The sequence below is a fragment of the Rhizopus microsporus genome, assembly GCF_002708625.1.
Source record: "Rhizopus microsporus ATCC 52813 unplaced genomic scaffold scaffold_11, whole genome shotgun sequence".
Taxonomy (NCBI): domain Eukaryota; kingdom Fungi; phylum Mucoromycota; class Mucoromycetes; order Mucorales; family Rhizopodaceae; genus Rhizopus; species Rhizopus microsporus.
Window position 1 is genome coordinate 215,705 of NW_019671926.1, and position 16,252 is coordinate 231,956.

Genomic DNA, 16,252 nt, shown 5'->3' on the forward strand with positions numbered 1-16,252 from the left:
ATTGATCTTATAATAAGATCTGGTGGTCACTACAATACCAAATTCTACATATAAAACTTATTTTTAACCTTACTACTAACACTTTTTCCCTTACTAACACCCAGTAACAGTATATAAACCCAAGACTCTCTCAAAAAAATTCAATACAAGCAGTTGTAAGGAAAAAGCTCAAATATCTTTTGTTACACCAATTACCGAAAATGGAAACATACCAAACAAACTTCAACTTATGAAGTGAACTTCGATTCATCAAATGAAACTCAAATATCCATATCAGAAACAGTATAAATAGCCTCTGGTTATTCCCCTTGTTCACTTTACTTTTTATTTACTTTATTTTTATCAATAAACTTTATTCTGTGCTCAAAGTAAACCTCTGATACTATTATCTCAAGTAAATACAAGTCCCTTGAAGCAATTAAAACTTCATTGTATCTCTACAAGTTTATCACAAGAAATTATTATCTTGCAATCTTATCTGATCTTACAAGAAGATCTGGTGGTCACATAACGACATATTATCAACATATTCAACAACATATACAATTAACAACCTTTTAAATTAACTAAATCAACCCAAACTATAAACCAACCTATATATTAAACCAAAATTTACAGTAACAATAGCGGAGTTGAAACGGATGAACTTCATGAGGCAGACGAACTTCACGACTTGTATGAAGTTCATGTTCCTCATGAAGTTCAAACAAGTGAATTTTAAATTATTTTAGTATAAATACATTCAATATTTTTTAAATAAAAAAGTTAGTTATCAGTTAGTGATCAGTTAGTTCTGTTCTCAGTATAACTCACTCATCTTTATATTCTTTTATTTAAAGACTTTTACTTTCTAATACGTTTTGTATTTTAAAGTACTTTTTATTACTCTTTTATACTTTTACTTTTCTTTTAAACCTCCTAACTACCAATACGCTTACCTTGAAGCCTCGTATCAGCAGGATTCATTTTTATCTTTACTTTTATTCTTATATAACGCAAGTTATTTCTTTTGATCTATTAAGATCTGGTGAGCACGCGACAGAAACTCATATATAACTTAAATTACATTCAAGCCTTTACCCAAATCTAACCTTTTTACACTATCTTATACAATAAACAGGCAGCCTTTTTGGTTATAAAAGTTCCTGATCTCTTCTTTTTATCTTTTATTTTACTTTATACTTTACAGTTTGATCAACTTTAAAAGATCTCGTGGTCACTTCAAGTACCTAAACTTATAAAATCTCAAGGAGACTCTCTATATTAACAACAACCCTTACAACTTCAAAGGAGAATAACACTATAATTAATATTTTGTATAACGCAGGCCTCAAAAGATCTTTTTTTTTTTATCATTATCCATAACATTTCAACAGTACATAGATATCCTCTTATTTTTATGAAATAAAAAACAGTAAACCCAGTATTGAAATAAGTAGTAAAATAACTACTCAATCACTCATCCTTTTATATTCTTTTCTTATTTACTTTTATACAAGTTTTAAAGACTTATCTTTATTTTATCTTTCATCTTTTGATTTACTTGATTGGTCTGACAAAGATCTGGTGGCCACAAACAAGCAACCTACTCGTACAAGAATATCTAAATTTTACAAGACTTAACGTTTCCAAATCTCTTTAAATCCTACTTTAAACTCTTATATATAAGGCAGCCTAACAAGACATAACCCATCACAAGATAATAATTTAGAATAACAAGCAAAGCTTATAAATGATTAACAATCGTCGCGTTTGATGAGATAATCATTATAATAACTCGAGTATAATGTTACAGTAGAGCATACATTCTACTTTACATTCCTCTATTGCATCTGGTAAGAATAGCTTATAATTGTCGTATCGACATTTAATATTTTAGTGAATACGCGCTGAGAATGGTATAAATGCCACTCGAAGGTTCAACTAGGTATACAACACCTAATAAACTCATATTACGATCCTGACTGAATATGTTGTCAAAGTATCAAAGAGAGTGAATTACGATATAAGCTGCATATTTTTTATGAAGATGCATTCTGTAGTAAAACGAAAAATATATAAGACGAGCTATTATCTAATTGTTAATCTTCATCAATAAACTACCTGTGCTGAATTTGATTATATTTCATCGTCCTTTTAAATTCTATACATAATATCACAATAATAATAATAATAACAATAGTAGCTACTAGTATAACAATAATAATATAAGCATAAATAATCACATTGGCCACATTTATCATACTGACAACATTCAATCTCCCATATAAAATGCACACACATCTTATTTTAATAATATTTAGCTCTTCTTAATAAAGAATCTATTTCGAAAGTTGTCGACTCAATAGCTTTTTTACAATCACAAAGCGGAATACAGCAACAATAACGATTTATTATTGTCTCTAAGCTTGCAAAGAAGAGCGTTGCAAAAGCAAAAAGAATGGCGAATATTTTGATGTTTAACGAAGAAGGAGCAAAAGAATATATGCCTCAAGCAACTATAAACTTGTAAGTACTACTGTTCTATTTAGAGTACTATGCTGCTGCTTAATACTAGGATTAATATTTGCCCTTTTTTCTTTAGTTTAAATGAAAACGGCTCGTCTACCTCTCCTCGCTGTAAAGAAGACCTCTCCACCAAGAAATTTGTTACGCCGCTGCTTTCACCTTTTTTGAAAAAAAGCAAATATGTAAAGTAGTTTGTATAAGATCTTTTTTCTGAAAAAGACAAGTAAAGCCGTGTTTTCTAAATGATATACTCTTTTTTTTTTTTAAAAAAAAAGAAGTAATATCGCTCTCTTACATGGTACGTATTTTAACAACGCTGTGTATGGCATAGGCCACAAAAGCTAAAGTTCAAAACGTATATCAACAAGCAAAAAGGAACTCAAGAACTTGTTAAAAGACTCTTTGACAACAGCAAGAAGTATGACAAGTCAAGCACAGTTGGCACTAAAAATCAAACCCCAAACAAAAGCAAACATGTACCTCTACCTCCTACTGACCTCCCTTCCTCCTCTTAACGGAAGTGAGCCATTGCGTTCGGAAATGGTTTTTTTTTTGTTCAAGTATGAAATGAAAACGAGCTGCACCTACTAGACGTATTACTGAAGAAATCAAACGAAAATGCAAACAATCTAATGGGGAGGGGACCGAATTTGTTTATGTTGACGAGGGCTTAACGAGCCAGATCTGAAACAAGTATAAAATGAAAAAAGTGAGCAATTTCTTTGTTTCTGGATTTAAGCGAAGAGTACATGCTGTCCTCAAGTGTGAATCTTATGGTAAGGCGGGGAATCGCGATGTGAACAGTGCATTAAATGTATATAATATCTTTGTTTACAAATCAAAACATGACAATGAAAGTCCTCCCTCCTTCAAAAGGCTATCAGAAGACTAACGGTGCTCCTGGACTTATTCCGCTGTCTATAATGGCAGTTCATTCCTTAACGCCTCGGTAAGTATAAAATGAACAATACGTTATTCTTTATTCATTAATATTCGGGTTAATCAGAATTTAGTATATACATGTATATTCATCCCTGTTAAAGAACATTAGAAAATTCAGAAAGCCAGATTATACACGAGATGAATATTGTAGGCAGTGATATTCCTTTAAAGTTACCAAATACAATACTACTATCCTTTTTAATTGTATGAAAATAAATATTTTATTGAATGTGTTTGTAATCTTTGGGGTAATTGCAGACAGTATGACCTTGACTTTGGCACACAAAGCATGAGCGCCTCTCAGATTGGAGAGACTGACAATCTTCACAAGGTAACCCATACCCTTACAAAAGATACAGTGTTTGTCCATCCTGAACCAAGCGCCTAAGCATGAGTAACCATCATCAAAAGGAGCCTTATAGGTAAGAGGATCAAGCTTTAAAAACTTGACTGTCAGATCAAACAATAAATATCCTTAGTGCGACATCATTTTGAAAAGAAAAAAAAAAAAGATGTAAGCAGAATCCTCTTTTGACGCGGCCTGCTTATTTTAGATTGACTCAGCAATGACTAATGCTGGCGGTTATTTAATTGTGTTATGTAATCCTTGAGATTTGAAAGGTATAAAAATAGCAAATGCAGGAAATGATAATTAGTATATCTTTTTCTTTTATCAAGCAAAACATTTAAAATCATGTCTCCCAATTTAACTCTTTATACCTTCAAGCTATCTCTCTGGGCTGCTGCTCCTCGCGTAGCTATTCATGAACTCAATATTCCCAATGTGAAGCAAATTGAAGTAGACCTCTCAAAAGCCGAAAACTTTGCTCCTAGCTACTTGAAGATAAATCCTAAACACACTGTTCCTACATTAGAAGTTGAAGAAGAGAGTGGCGAGAAAAAATATTATGATGATACAACATCTATCATCAAATATCTTGACTCCTTAACTGGAAATACTTTATCTATTTCTCAAAAGAAGACTGAAATCGACGCATTCTTGAAGGAGATGCACGAAAAGGCAGATGTAGGTAACCCATTGTTTTTCACTTCTGGAAGCAAAGAAGAGCTTGGTGCCAAGAAGGACATCATCGTCTCCTTTCTTCAAGGTCGTATTGACGCTTGGGAATCTTACAAAAAAGAAGCACCTGAACACACTGATCTTTACGATAAGCAAATCAATGAAACCAAGGGACTATTATCATACTATACTGGCGGCAACCCCGAGAACATGTTTGCATTAAACAAGCAACTTTGGCAATCAGCAACAGAGTTTCTTAACAAAGCAGAATCTCTTTTAAAATCCAATGGTGATTATCTTTTTGGACAGTACTCCATTGCTGACGTTCACTTCACACCTTATCTCTTCCGTTCAAATCTTGTACGAAAGCCTGAGCAAGTATTTGAAAATCGTCCTTCTCTCAAGGCTTATTATGAACGCATCAAGGCTCGTCCTAGCTTCTCCAAGACTTTTGAGTAGAAATTTTGTACTATTAGTATCACTTTTGTAAATAAACATGAATAGAATATTACAAAGGAAGAATTGATCCTTTGACCCATTATACGATTAGGAATGATTTATTTGATAATAGTTTTTAATGATCGATGAGCACATAGCATCCTCATGCTGTACTGCCCGGGTCAGATCGCAGTGAGAAGGAATGAAAAGTCCTTTTGGGATTAAAGGAAAAATGTGAAAGTATTATGTATTAGGGATGATAGTTAACTATCTGAAAATTTTTGCTGAATATAACGAAGACGTTTGATAAAGGGTTCACTTAAAATACAGTACAGTACTCGCATTTTAAATTCAGACAATGTTAGTTTTTTTTGGGCGAATCAAAATTACTTTTCAAATATTTAACTTACCTTTTTTGGATGAAATATAAAAAGAGATTCAGATACAAAAGGAAAATAAATTGCTCTTTTTACCTATAGAATCTTTAAGCCAGCGCCCCACCGGAGTGAGACGCGGTAACCACATTGGAGGTGGCGCTTTGTTGCTGGAAGACATTAGGGCGACCAGTGCCGTTCCAGATGGATTCAGCAATGGTAAACATGTTCTTAGCGGCCATTACATCACGATTCCAAAAAATATTATATCTTTTACAAATTAATACTTGATGGATCTTGCATTCATCTTCGCCGCTTCCACACCTGAGATTTTGCAAGTTGCTCTCCAAGCAGCTGTTACATGTCTATAGAAAAAGTGATATTTTATTATACGGCTATCGATATTAAATGAATGTTGCTTTTGTATACCTTCGAGGTATTATATTCGTTTATACCTAGTTCCATACCCTATATATTTATGTAATTAGTGCTAATTTGCGTAGCATGTAGAACATATTTTTTAGCTTCTCACTTACGGAAAAAGCTGTTTTGATCATGAAGATGAAGTGGTTTGTAACAATATTTTGAAAGTTTTCAATATAGTAGCTGTTGTATGATGTAGCAATGGCTTCGCATGCTGTCGACAGTACTTGGCCATAGTTGGTCAGGCCTTCTTTTGCCATTGTCAAGTTTACACCATCAAGGCTATTAAGCTCTCGCCATGTATCAGCAAGGTGAAGGATGTGCGCATACTTTGACTGAAGCATTTCGATAGACAAGTTTTCATAAACCACACTAAACAAGGAGTACCAAAAGTTCTGTGGAAATGTTTCATTTGGTAAGTTCTGGTGATACTTCAAGATGTAATAATTAATGAAGATTTGCGCTTTAAAGACCACTTTTCGTAAAAAGCCAGAAAGAAGCTTGATTTTTTGTAGTGGCAGAACAAACTCATCTTCCTTTTCTACAGTCAAGAACGATTTCAAAGGAAGAGAGATGGTGTATCTTTGATAACTGTCACCGAAGTTTCTTTTGATCAGCTCATTTAAAGTAAAATTGTAATTAGGGCATTCTTTGCTGCTGACTGATGTGTAGTCGACATTGCCGCACGACTTGTATACCAGGCCTTCCGTGTTAGTGGAGGTGGCTACCCTAGCTCTTTTTGCGGTACTCTTTGCTTTTTTTTCTTCAGAAGTATCTTTTCGTTTTACTCCTGTTGACAACTAAAGTTATTCTGTACTTGTATGTACCTTTTTCAGATACATATAGATATAATGCATACCTCTTTGTAAAAACTGTTGTTATTTATTTCTAGCGTCTTCTGAAGGCTTTCGTGCTTTGTTTGCTTTTTGTTTTGTATAAAGAGTTCAACATCTGGGTAGATGGGTGTATGTATATGTACCAAAGAGAAAAAAACGTGAAAGGACAACTTTATTCAAAAGAATCAAATGCGATTGTTTAGCCTTGTAGTAACAGAAAATAAAAGAATATAGACAGATCAAAGATAGTAAAGCTCCCTATCAGAAAGAGAAGAGGGAAATCAATGCTTATATTTCGTATCTTCTTATAGGTACTATCACTTTGTACTCTTTGAAAGTATAAACCCGTAGATTTCTCTATAGGTTTTTACATGTTTCTACAGATATATACACAAATTTTTATTGAAACTTCCCCCAAAAATTTCCTATAGACTTTCATATTTTTGCTGTTTTTTAGCTTGTATGAAAGCTTCAACATTTGGATGAATCGGTATACGTATATCTTTAAAAATAAATTAAGAAAAAATGACATTAACAAGACTGTTGTTAATTCAAAAGTATCATTAATTTTCACGAAGTATCCAATAGCGGGCAGAGTTTAACTCAAGAGTGTAATCAATTGAGCTGATATGGGAGGTATCATATATCCTAATATAATCTACAGAAATATCTAAAATCATAATCAATATCTAATCAAGACTTAAGAAACGCGTAACTCTTATTCTTTCTTGTCAAATACGCGAAATAAAGAGAAGAAGAATAAATGTACAACATTCAGTGCAGACTTCACAGTTATGTCCTAGTTCCGTAACATCGGACACCCTGCCGACACTTCCAGTGGTACCCACAATACTGAAATAGCTCTTTGTCGCGGCAAAAAGTACAGTAGAATAAATACTGAGATGAGAAAACATTAACTGTAAGTTACCATTGTGTTTTGGTCGGCGTTCTAAATCATTACGAAAAAAGGAGGAGAGAGTGCAACAGGTTGTTTGCTTTATTGCTGATCATCCCATGCTGGTATCAAAATTAAAGGAAAAATGGCTAACAAAAGATGGCAAAACTGTTGATCTTGAAAAACAAGCGCGAATATTGCGCTTTCTACAGAGAATAACGCCTATTATAACGTAACTATCTACAGTATAAGTTGTGATATCATGATTAAGAGGAACATAGATTCTTATTATTCTTTGCTGGAACTATTTGGATACTTGTTTTGCCACATGAAAAGTACAACAAAGGCACCTATATATCTGAAAATGCGCTTCTTCCTGGACAGGTAACATATATAAATATATTGCAGTCAAAGAGTTAACGTAAAGTCACAGGCTAATGTTGAATATGGATACAATGACATTCGAACCGCAGAGGATTACGTGCAAAAGTTGATTGGAATTCAAGACAAGGATAGCGAGACGTAAGGAAAAAAAAATATGCTTTGATATTTAAACGCCAATTGCTCACTTCTACTGGAACTAGACGAGCACAGTTCATACACGAAGAGTTTAGACAATCAGGGTTTGTATCGGCCATACAACGATTTGATATGGATACCGTTGGACATAATGCAGTAAGACAAGGAGGGGGGATACGATAATAGATAGTTGAATGAGCTAATAATAAGAAAACATCAGAAAGGCACCAATATATTCGCCATACATAAAGCTCCAAGAAGTGATGGTAAAGAGGCATTGATTCTCAGCGCATCATGGATCTCAAGGACAGGAGAATGTAAACGATTGATGAGTACCAAGCGAGCCGTGTTCTAATGAGCAGTCTATAGTTAACACCAATGGTATTGCAGCACTATTATCTCTAGCAAGATTGTTTAAACGAAATGTATATTGGGCAAAGGACATCATCTTGTTGATAACAGACCAAGGCAAAGTAGGAACACAGGCGTGGTTGAATGCGTATCATGGTATTGACAAAAAAGGTAACTCTTGTTGAAATGTCTATAATATATGTATAGCTGATCTATTTAAATAGATGAAATATCAGCTATTGTAATGCCCAGGTCTGGAGCGATTCAGGGTGTCATCAATCTCGATTTCCCTGGTACACAAGATTATGAAACACTTGGTATCTTTTTTGGTAAGGGGGATATTAAAGAAGTTAATAAATGCGCATTGGTCTAATGCATCTTGTAGAAGGAGTGAACGGCCAGCTACCAAACCTGGACTTGATCAATACCATTGTGGCAGTTGCGGAGAGAATAAGTCCACCTATATCAGTGACACTTCATGATGATACAAGTTATCCATTCGCTAATCACAAGTATGGCACGTATTTTCGTTCCTTATTCTATATGTTACAGAGCATGAAATACTTGGTGTTTGGACATCCTTCAAGTGACGCCGGTCTTTATCTAAGGTTTTGCGTGATTATAAAGAGTGAGAGCCCAAACCTAACATACAGTGAAGATATAGGATAGATGCTGTTACTATTTATGGTATTGTGGGATCGACTCATCTAAATAATCTATTCGGATTTGGTCGTATCGGAAGGTTGGTACTTGAGTAACAGGCATGTCATCTTCTCCTCACACTTTCTTGGATAGACTAGTGGAATCCACGTTTCGCAGCTTAAATAACTTGTTGGAACATTTTCATCAATCATTTTTTTTCTATCTGCTGCCCTCACCTCATCGTTATGTGTCCATCAGCCAATACATGCCGCCTGCTATTTTGTTTGCTTGTGCATTCATATATCAAATATCCTTTTCATCATATAATACAAGATAGACCCTAATCTGTTCTATATTACCCTTAACCAAATGCTTACTCTCTAGTTCTTTACCATTTAGGCACTATTCCAGTAACATTCAACGTATCAGAAAAGGATAAAAGCCTCTTACCTGCGTATTCAACCAAGACGTACCATCATTTATTTGCCATCACTGTTCTAACCATCACGCATGCAGTTGGTATTCTCATCTTTGGTATCATACAGCCATCATTGAGTCGAGGCTATTTTGGCCAAACCTTGACAGATCAGGTAAAAAAAAGGATGAATTGAAGGAACTTGTACACTGACCTATACACATTATAAAGTCGATTTATCTGCAATTTGTCCTGTCTCTTATTATTTCTAGCATAACCATCTTGTTTTTAGTTTTATGGATCTCCAGAAGCAACTCTCCTGAACACGACGGAACCATACTTAAATCATTCTGTCTTGCCGAAAGCGCCCTTGTCATCGCCACTGTGTCTCTCCTGAACTTTACATTAGGTGTTGCCACTGCTCTCCTTATTTTAATACCTTATAGCCTGATCCGGCCATCTGTAAATTGGTCCTCAAAGTGCGCTCAAACCTTAATCCTGGCACTACTGTCTCCTCCTGTCTTAGCATGCATATATAGCGTGTATACGAATACTCCTTTAATGACCTTTTTGTGCACACTCCTCTTTGATTATCAAGTTGTTCATTCATGGTTCCTGACTTTTATATGTATTGTCTATTGGCCAATTAACATGAGCATGATCGCTCTGGTGTTTAGCAAATCATCAACATAATACAAGTTTTACAATATGAACAAACAATGACATTTATTTACAATTTTACTCGAGTTTATGTATAATTGGGTTTTTGGGCAATGACACAGTGCCAGTTTACAAAAGTTTTTGCACGAGACCACTCTGCTGGCAAGCCAGCAATATAGTTGTCATACTTTTCATGGTTGAGGTTCATGACGAGAGAGAGCCAAGGACGTAAGGATTTCAACAAGTCGAGGTATTGACTTGACATAGCGCGAGCAAATTCTGAGCATTTAGAACCTTCTTCTTTCTGTTCGACAGTGGAAGCACTATCCGCCAGAGTAGATATTTCTGATCTATCTGAAGTACCAGCGTGAGACATTCCCCAGCCAAGCGGAAAGGACTGTGTGATGGTGTCTACTTGATGAAAGCCATTGATTGAAAGCATGGTCGGTAACCTATGGACGGCGTAAGGATCTTGTTGTCGCATGCATAATCCCGAGATTACTAAATATAGATTCGGGTCAGTAAAATAAATTTGGAAAAAACAGAAAACATACGTTTATCATTCAAATGGCATTCCTTTTCCGAGCTACTTTGAGTTTCGAGATCCTATTCATGTGTAGTGTGAGATAAAATGAACTCTCCCTTCCAGGATATATACTTACAGATTCAACAAATTCAATCCATCCTCCTGGTTTCAATATACGAAAGTATTCTTGTAATAGTGGTTGCCACATCTGAGCGTTCAAGCCCCAGTTCAGGTCCCTCTGGAAGATGTAGTCGATACTGTTGTCCGGGAATGGCAGAGACAACTGCTGTGGATGAAGTGTATCACATGTACGGAAATGGCAATTCCGTGGCTTGATGTCCTTGGGGAAGTAGGCGTTTTTGTCGATGCCAATAAAAGTTGATTTAGGAAAGGCAGTACTCATTTCCATAGTCCAGGTACCAGATCCACAGCCAATATCTAATACGATGATACCCTTCTCAAGTTGAGGCCGAGTAGGCGCGCAAAAGTCGGAACCAAAGGCCGTACGTAGTAAGTAATGTTGTGACACCATACGATCCTGCTCGGCATTGTCTTCAGTCAATACGTAGGGCCATTCTGTGATCAATGCTGTTTGTTGCTGACTGTAGAGCTTAGGTAATGTGTGTTTGCTGGGCTTTTTGAGTATAGTCTCTTGTAGCTGTCGCGTGCTTGCTCGTCGTGCAATTGGCTTTGACGTCATTTTGTTGGCACGCGGTTGCTGTAAACCGAGGCATAGAGAAGAGGATCTCTTCAATTGTGCGGCGGACGAGGCTGCCTCGAGTTGCTTCTGATGTTGATATTGCAGCAGACGCTGATCCATAATTCTTAAAATAATTTCTGAACTCAAAGGTCGCTTCTTGTACTGCTTGATGGATGGTGTTGAATGTGAAGGAGTAGGGATCACAGTTGAGCCTGAGGAAGAAGTGGAAGAAGAAGAAGACAAAGAAAGGGCGACTTTGTTTCGATTTATGCTTGATTGAGATTTGCTATGATGAAGGCTGGGTTGATTGTAAGTCTTGGTTCGTTTAGGTGGTTCATTCGTAAAAGAGTAGGCTGTGGCGACTCTAGTGGCAGCGTGAATTGGGTATTGTTCTTTTAATGGAATAGAGACTATATCTGAAGTACATAGTGGGCGAGCATTGTATTTAGAAGATTTCTTCTTCATTATTTTCTTTATGAATGTCGGGTTTTCGAAAAAGGTATTTTGAACAATAAGCATTGAAAAAAAAAGAGAGAAAAAAAAGTAAATGTGTGTCTGGTCGAGAGAAAGTTTTGCAAAAAAAAAAAAAAGGTGAGGCTATTTATATATAAAAAAATACACATAAATCAGAATTATTTCATTTTCCCCTATTTTTATTACATGTCAATAATTAAATGAAAACAAAGGGGGTATTTTTGGGGGGAGAGAAAAAGAGAATGAATCAAAGGGAGAGTCTTTCTTTCTTTTTCGGTGTATTCCCCTCACGTCATTATTTCCCTCTCTCCTTTGTAAAGTATGCAACAAATAAAAATACATCTTTAATATCAGTTGATCTTTGTTAAACTTTAATGAATAAAAGACGAAATGATTATATCAAGTTTAGACAAGTATCCGACAAGTTTTTGTGTTCACGACCGTGCAAAGGGAGATGATTTACTTTTATGGAAATGCATACACACTGACACATAAAAGTGAGCTCTTCGAATACACTTTTCTTTGTTGGTAAATAAAGAGGGCATTGTTGATTCAATTGATCCTTGACGTTCTCAAGACACTTTTGAAAAAGAAAATAGGGTTGAAAATTGGAATATGCTTGTACGTTAGCCACATGCGTTACACGCATAAAGCGATTGTCTTTCTTGCAGCTCATTTAATCAACTACTACACTCACTGCTGAGCGAGGTTGTACTTGCCGATCTTTAATCAAACGATATGTTTGGATGATGAATAACATAGCAGGGTCTATGAATGACAAATTCGTGTTCTTTAAACCAATACAGTCAATACCTTGTTAATTCTAGTCCAACTCGGAGCTATTCTCTCTCGGCTCATAACTCCTTTGGTCAGAGTTCAAATATGGTAATAGTGGAGATTAATGCACTAATTTGTATTTAATGGCCCTATTAAATTGACGACTTTACGATCTGACCGGGTACCGATTTGTTATTCTCAATGAATTACTTTCTTTAGTTGTAAATCTAGAACCATATAGTCAGCACTTTAAAAAAAGTGGTAATAAAGGAGAAAGGGGTTTTTTTTTGTTCAATTGATAGTCCTTATGTTTAATCATTATTAGCTGTAAACAAACAAAGAATGACGACAATGAACAGTTTTTATTATGATCCCAGTTTACCCTGAGCATACATGTAACACGAATTAGTTCAGTCCACTGCAAGTTTATATAATGTCAGCTTTCAATGAGGGGAGTATAAGTATCTTGGTATATCTGTGGGCTTGCAGTCACACCGAACTAGTGTTCGTACTATGCAGAATATTCATAAAGCATTATACTGATAAAGTAATAATAAAGATACAAAGGACATTCTTTTGAGGTCTATATTTAGTTCAGAGAAACTGACTAGTATTGATCAAGTGACAACAGCTTGCATAAAAGGGAGAGCTTTACCATCGAACTGTAGTTCGTATTCATCCGTCAAGTGCATGCGTGTTTTGACCAATCTCCTTTAGCTCCGAGGTTACATAAAAGGATATTCCAAATCGACACGAAGAAGCGCATGTTTAAAGTCATACGGACGAGAGGTGAAGCTGTTATACCATATTATAAGGCTATTTTATTCGTCTTTATCCAAAATAATAACTTAGCCCCCTCCTTTTTTTAACAAAAGTTGTATTTAAAGCCTTTGTAAAGACCTCGAAAAGAAAATATGGATCATTTCCTTTTATTAAAATATATGTACAAGCATTTAGGCAGGTGCTATTGCCCTCTTCTGATGATAAAAGACAAGCAAGTAAAAAACTAAATTTCTATTGGCCAAGGGAGCTACTGAAAGTCCCTTTATCCGCAAGTGCACTGCACACATATACGCGCGCGTCACTATAAAGGAACACATTTTTTTTTTTTTATTATTATTTTATATAATGTCAACACCAATGGAGACGTCCGAAGAACTACTACAGCCCATTGAAAATAATGAAGCTACAGAAGCTGCTCAAAATGATGCAGATATCTTGCTTGATGATTTAAACGACACACAAGATCCTATGGAAGAAACAAAACAAATGGAAGAATCTCAAAAGACACTTGAGGCATTGGATCAAATACCAGACATAATTGAAAAAGTAAAAAGAACAAAAAAAGGAGAAAAGATTGGCTAACCACCTTGATTAAAGTTAGGACAAGACAATACACAATATGAATTACACATCCAGCTGATTGATTTGTTAAAGCAGGCAGATCTACCAGAGCAATTGGAAGATGCTAGATGGACTATGCATGATGTATATCCATTATCAGAAAGTAAACAAAATAAACGCGTTGCAATCTCACAAGAGAACTAAAGCCTAAATTCTATAAACAGGTTTGTGGCTCGATTGGATTAATGATACAAAGAAAGAAGCTACGACCGAAGAAGGGGAACAGAAGTTACGACGTCTTTACGAAGAAGCCGAAAGAGATTATTTCTGTAAGATTACATTATGTAATGAATAACTTTCTTATACATATGCTTCTGTTAGCCATCGATATTTGGAAGTCGTATACCGAATTTATCATGGAAAAGTTTTACAAGTCATTTGAAACTATGGATAAGGAAGACGAAGAGTTGATTGAAACGACACGAGAGGATTTGTTAAAGGCCGTCAGTGCAACAACCTTTCATGTTAAGCGCAGTCAGGAAATATGGAGATTGTATGCCCAGTTTGAAACTGATGTGATGAATAAGTTCAAAAAACCTGAACAAATAGCAAGAGTAAAGAAAATATATTTAGATAGATTGGATGTCTTACACATTGATTGCGAAGAAACATTTAATGCTTACTCAACTTACATCACAGCCTGGGATAATGCAAACTATGAGTCAAATATGGTGGAGGCCAACAAAATCTATGCAGCAACCAAGGTGGCAGCAGATGAACGAGATGTCTTTGAACAGAAATTAGTCACAGATGGATACGCACTCGACACGTTTTATGAATATATCGAAAATGAAAAGGCTGCAAAGAACAAGTTTTCGTTGAATAATATTCGCTGTTTGTATGAAAGAGCCATCCTGATTTATTGCACGGACCCTGGCTTATGGAATGACTATATCATGTTTTTAGTAAGTTAAAATAAGAATAACAATAGGTCCAGAAAAGCTTACTGTTTTATTAAAGATCGAAAAAGCCAGAGTACAGTCCTTCCTTGAACATATCTGTAGGCGATCTGTTCGAAACTGTCCATGGTCTGGTGCACTTTGGGCACACTTGGCTAGGCTTATAGAAACAAGAGGGGGCGAACCAAAGGAGATAAACGGTAAGCTATGACATATGAGTATGCTTGTTAGTTAATGTAATAATATTTTTAGAAATATTTGACAAGGCTTTATCTTTTCAACCGCTCTTGGCTAGTGTAGAGGATTTAGTTGCCGTTCTCTTGGCTAAATGTGATTATTACAGACGACGAATTGACTGGGATGACCGTAAGCTAATGGACCATACCTAAAGTATCAATAACTAATAATTAACATAATAGTTGACGACAATGCTGTTATGGATTTGCGTGTTGCTTTTGAAGAAAGCTTGGCCTATGTCGACGAGGGTATATATACAAAAACTATGGCTTGGAAAAAGTAATTGACCTTCTTGATGTAGCTTTCCCTAAATCGGGAGATCCATATTATCGTATAGAAAAATTTTATGCACGCATTTCAGCTAGACTCGGTGATGCTGATAAAGCAAGAGAGCTATGGGAAAGTGTCGTAGTTAGGCGTGGCCGTGATACAGAAGCATGGATTCAGTATATAAACTTTGAGCGGTATGGCCTAAAGAAAATCGTTGATTAGAGCCATACTAACATGTGTTTTACTATACAGCAACCTGGGCAACTACCACAAGTGTGAATCTTTATTCAAAAAGGCTATCGTTAAACGAATAGACAACCCTACGAGGCTCATTGATGTATGGAATGAAATGGAACATGAGTTTGGAACACTGACGACCCATGAAGATGCTCTCGTCCGTATCCATCAAAAGACAAAAGCGTTGGCAAGCGAGTGGCAAGCACAGTACGCCGGGCAAGAACAGAGAAGACAAACAAAAGAGATGAAAGAACAAGAGCACAAGGTAAGACACCCTTTGAATTGATATCTAGACATAGAATTAACATTCAAATAGAGAAAAAAGGGCCTGCACCGTACACACCAAAAGCAAAAGCAAAAAGAAAAGCAAGCTTCCTTTAAAAAAGTTGAAGGACAGAAGGAGTTGCTTGGTATTGAAGAGGACAATGATCAAGTACAGACAGAAGCCAGCAGTAGCCTCAAAAGAAAAGCATCCACAGAAGATATAGACCAGGAAACGGTAAAGAGAACAAAAATACAACCACAAGGCAGTAGTCGCGGTAGAGCGCCACGACCAGCACGCAGAGGAAAATCAATCGCTTTAGGACCATCAAGAATGTCACGAGATCACAAACCAGCTCAAGAAACCGAACCTCCAGCTACTGTAACTGCGGAACCCAAGAGCAATGATGACTTTAGGGCAATGCTACTTGGCAAAAAATAAA

General features: G+C 35.9%; 5 protein-coding genes across 5 annotated transcripts; 4 read left to right on the plus strand and 1 right to left on the minus strand.

Annotated features, from left to right (window-relative positions):
* Nucleotides 1-2,303: 2,303 nt before the first annotated feature.
* RHIMIDRAFT_257149 (uncharacterized protein) lies at nucleotides 2,304-2,781 on the plus strand. The gene is made up of 2 exons (XM_023611252.1): nucleotides 2,304-2,508; nucleotides 2,585-2,781. The coding sequence occupies exons 1-2, from the start codon at nucleotides 2,441-2,443 to the stop codon at nucleotides 2,697-2,699; spliced, it is 183 nt and encodes a 60-aa protein (XP_023464950.1). The 5' UTR covers nucleotides 2,304-2,440; the 3' UTR covers nucleotides 2,700-2,781.
* Nucleotides 2,782-4,125: 1,344 nt separating this feature from the next.
* RHIMIDRAFT_257150 (uncharacterized protein) lies at nucleotides 4,126-5,096 on the plus strand. The gene has a single exon (XM_023611253.1). The coding sequence runs from the start codon at nucleotides 4,145-4,147 to the stop codon at nucleotides 4,928-4,930; it is 786 nt and encodes a 261-aa protein (XP_023464951.1). The 5' UTR covers nucleotides 4,126-4,144; the 3' UTR covers nucleotides 4,931-5,096.
* A 2,365-nt stretch (nucleotides 5,097-7,461) lies between these two features.
* RHIMIDRAFT_21762 (Gaa1-domain-containing protein) lies at nucleotides 7,462-9,511 on the plus strand. The gene is made up of 10 exons (XM_023607333.1): nucleotides 7,462-7,669; nucleotides 7,719-7,821; nucleotides 7,871-7,959; nucleotides 8,022-8,112; nucleotides 8,177-8,273; nucleotides 8,326-8,478; nucleotides 8,532-8,636; nucleotides 8,693-8,915; nucleotides 8,966-9,049; nucleotides 9,103-9,511. Exons 1-10 carry the CDS (start codon nucleotides 7,557-7,559, stop codon nucleotides 9,284-9,286), a joined length of 1,242 nt encoding a protein of 413 aa, XP_023464952.1. The 5' UTR covers nucleotides 7,462-7,556; the 3' UTR covers nucleotides 9,287-9,511.
* Nucleotides 9,512-10,112: 601 nt separating this feature from the next.
* On the minus strand, nucleotides 10,113-11,715 carry RHIMIDRAFT_238683 (S-adenosyl-L-methionine-dependent methyltransferase; the record flags this gene model as incomplete). Its single annotated transcript, XM_023609017.1, has 3 exons — nucleotides 10,113-10,525; nucleotides 10,579-10,630; nucleotides 10,687-11,715. 3 exons carry the CDS (start codon nucleotides 11,713-11,715, stop codon nucleotides 10,113-10,115), a joined length of 1,494 nt encoding a protein of 497 aa, XP_023464953.1.
* A 1,914-nt stretch (nucleotides 11,716-13,629) lies between these two features.
* RHIMIDRAFT_238684 (uncharacterized protein) lies at nucleotides 13,630-16,251 on the plus strand (the record flags this gene model as incomplete). Its single annotated transcript, XM_023609018.1, has 10 exons — nucleotides 13,630-13,830; nucleotides 13,882-14,008; nucleotides 14,070-14,174; nucleotides 14,227-14,810; nucleotides 14,866-15,004; nucleotides 15,057-15,170; nucleotides 15,224-15,289; nucleotides 15,343-15,505; nucleotides 15,564-15,813; nucleotides 15,865-16,251. 10 exons carry the CDS (start codon nucleotides 13,630-13,632, stop codon nucleotides 16,249-16,251), a joined length of 2,136 nt encoding a protein of 711 aa, XP_023464954.1.
* Between the last annotated feature and the right edge of the window lies 1 nt (nucleotide 16,252).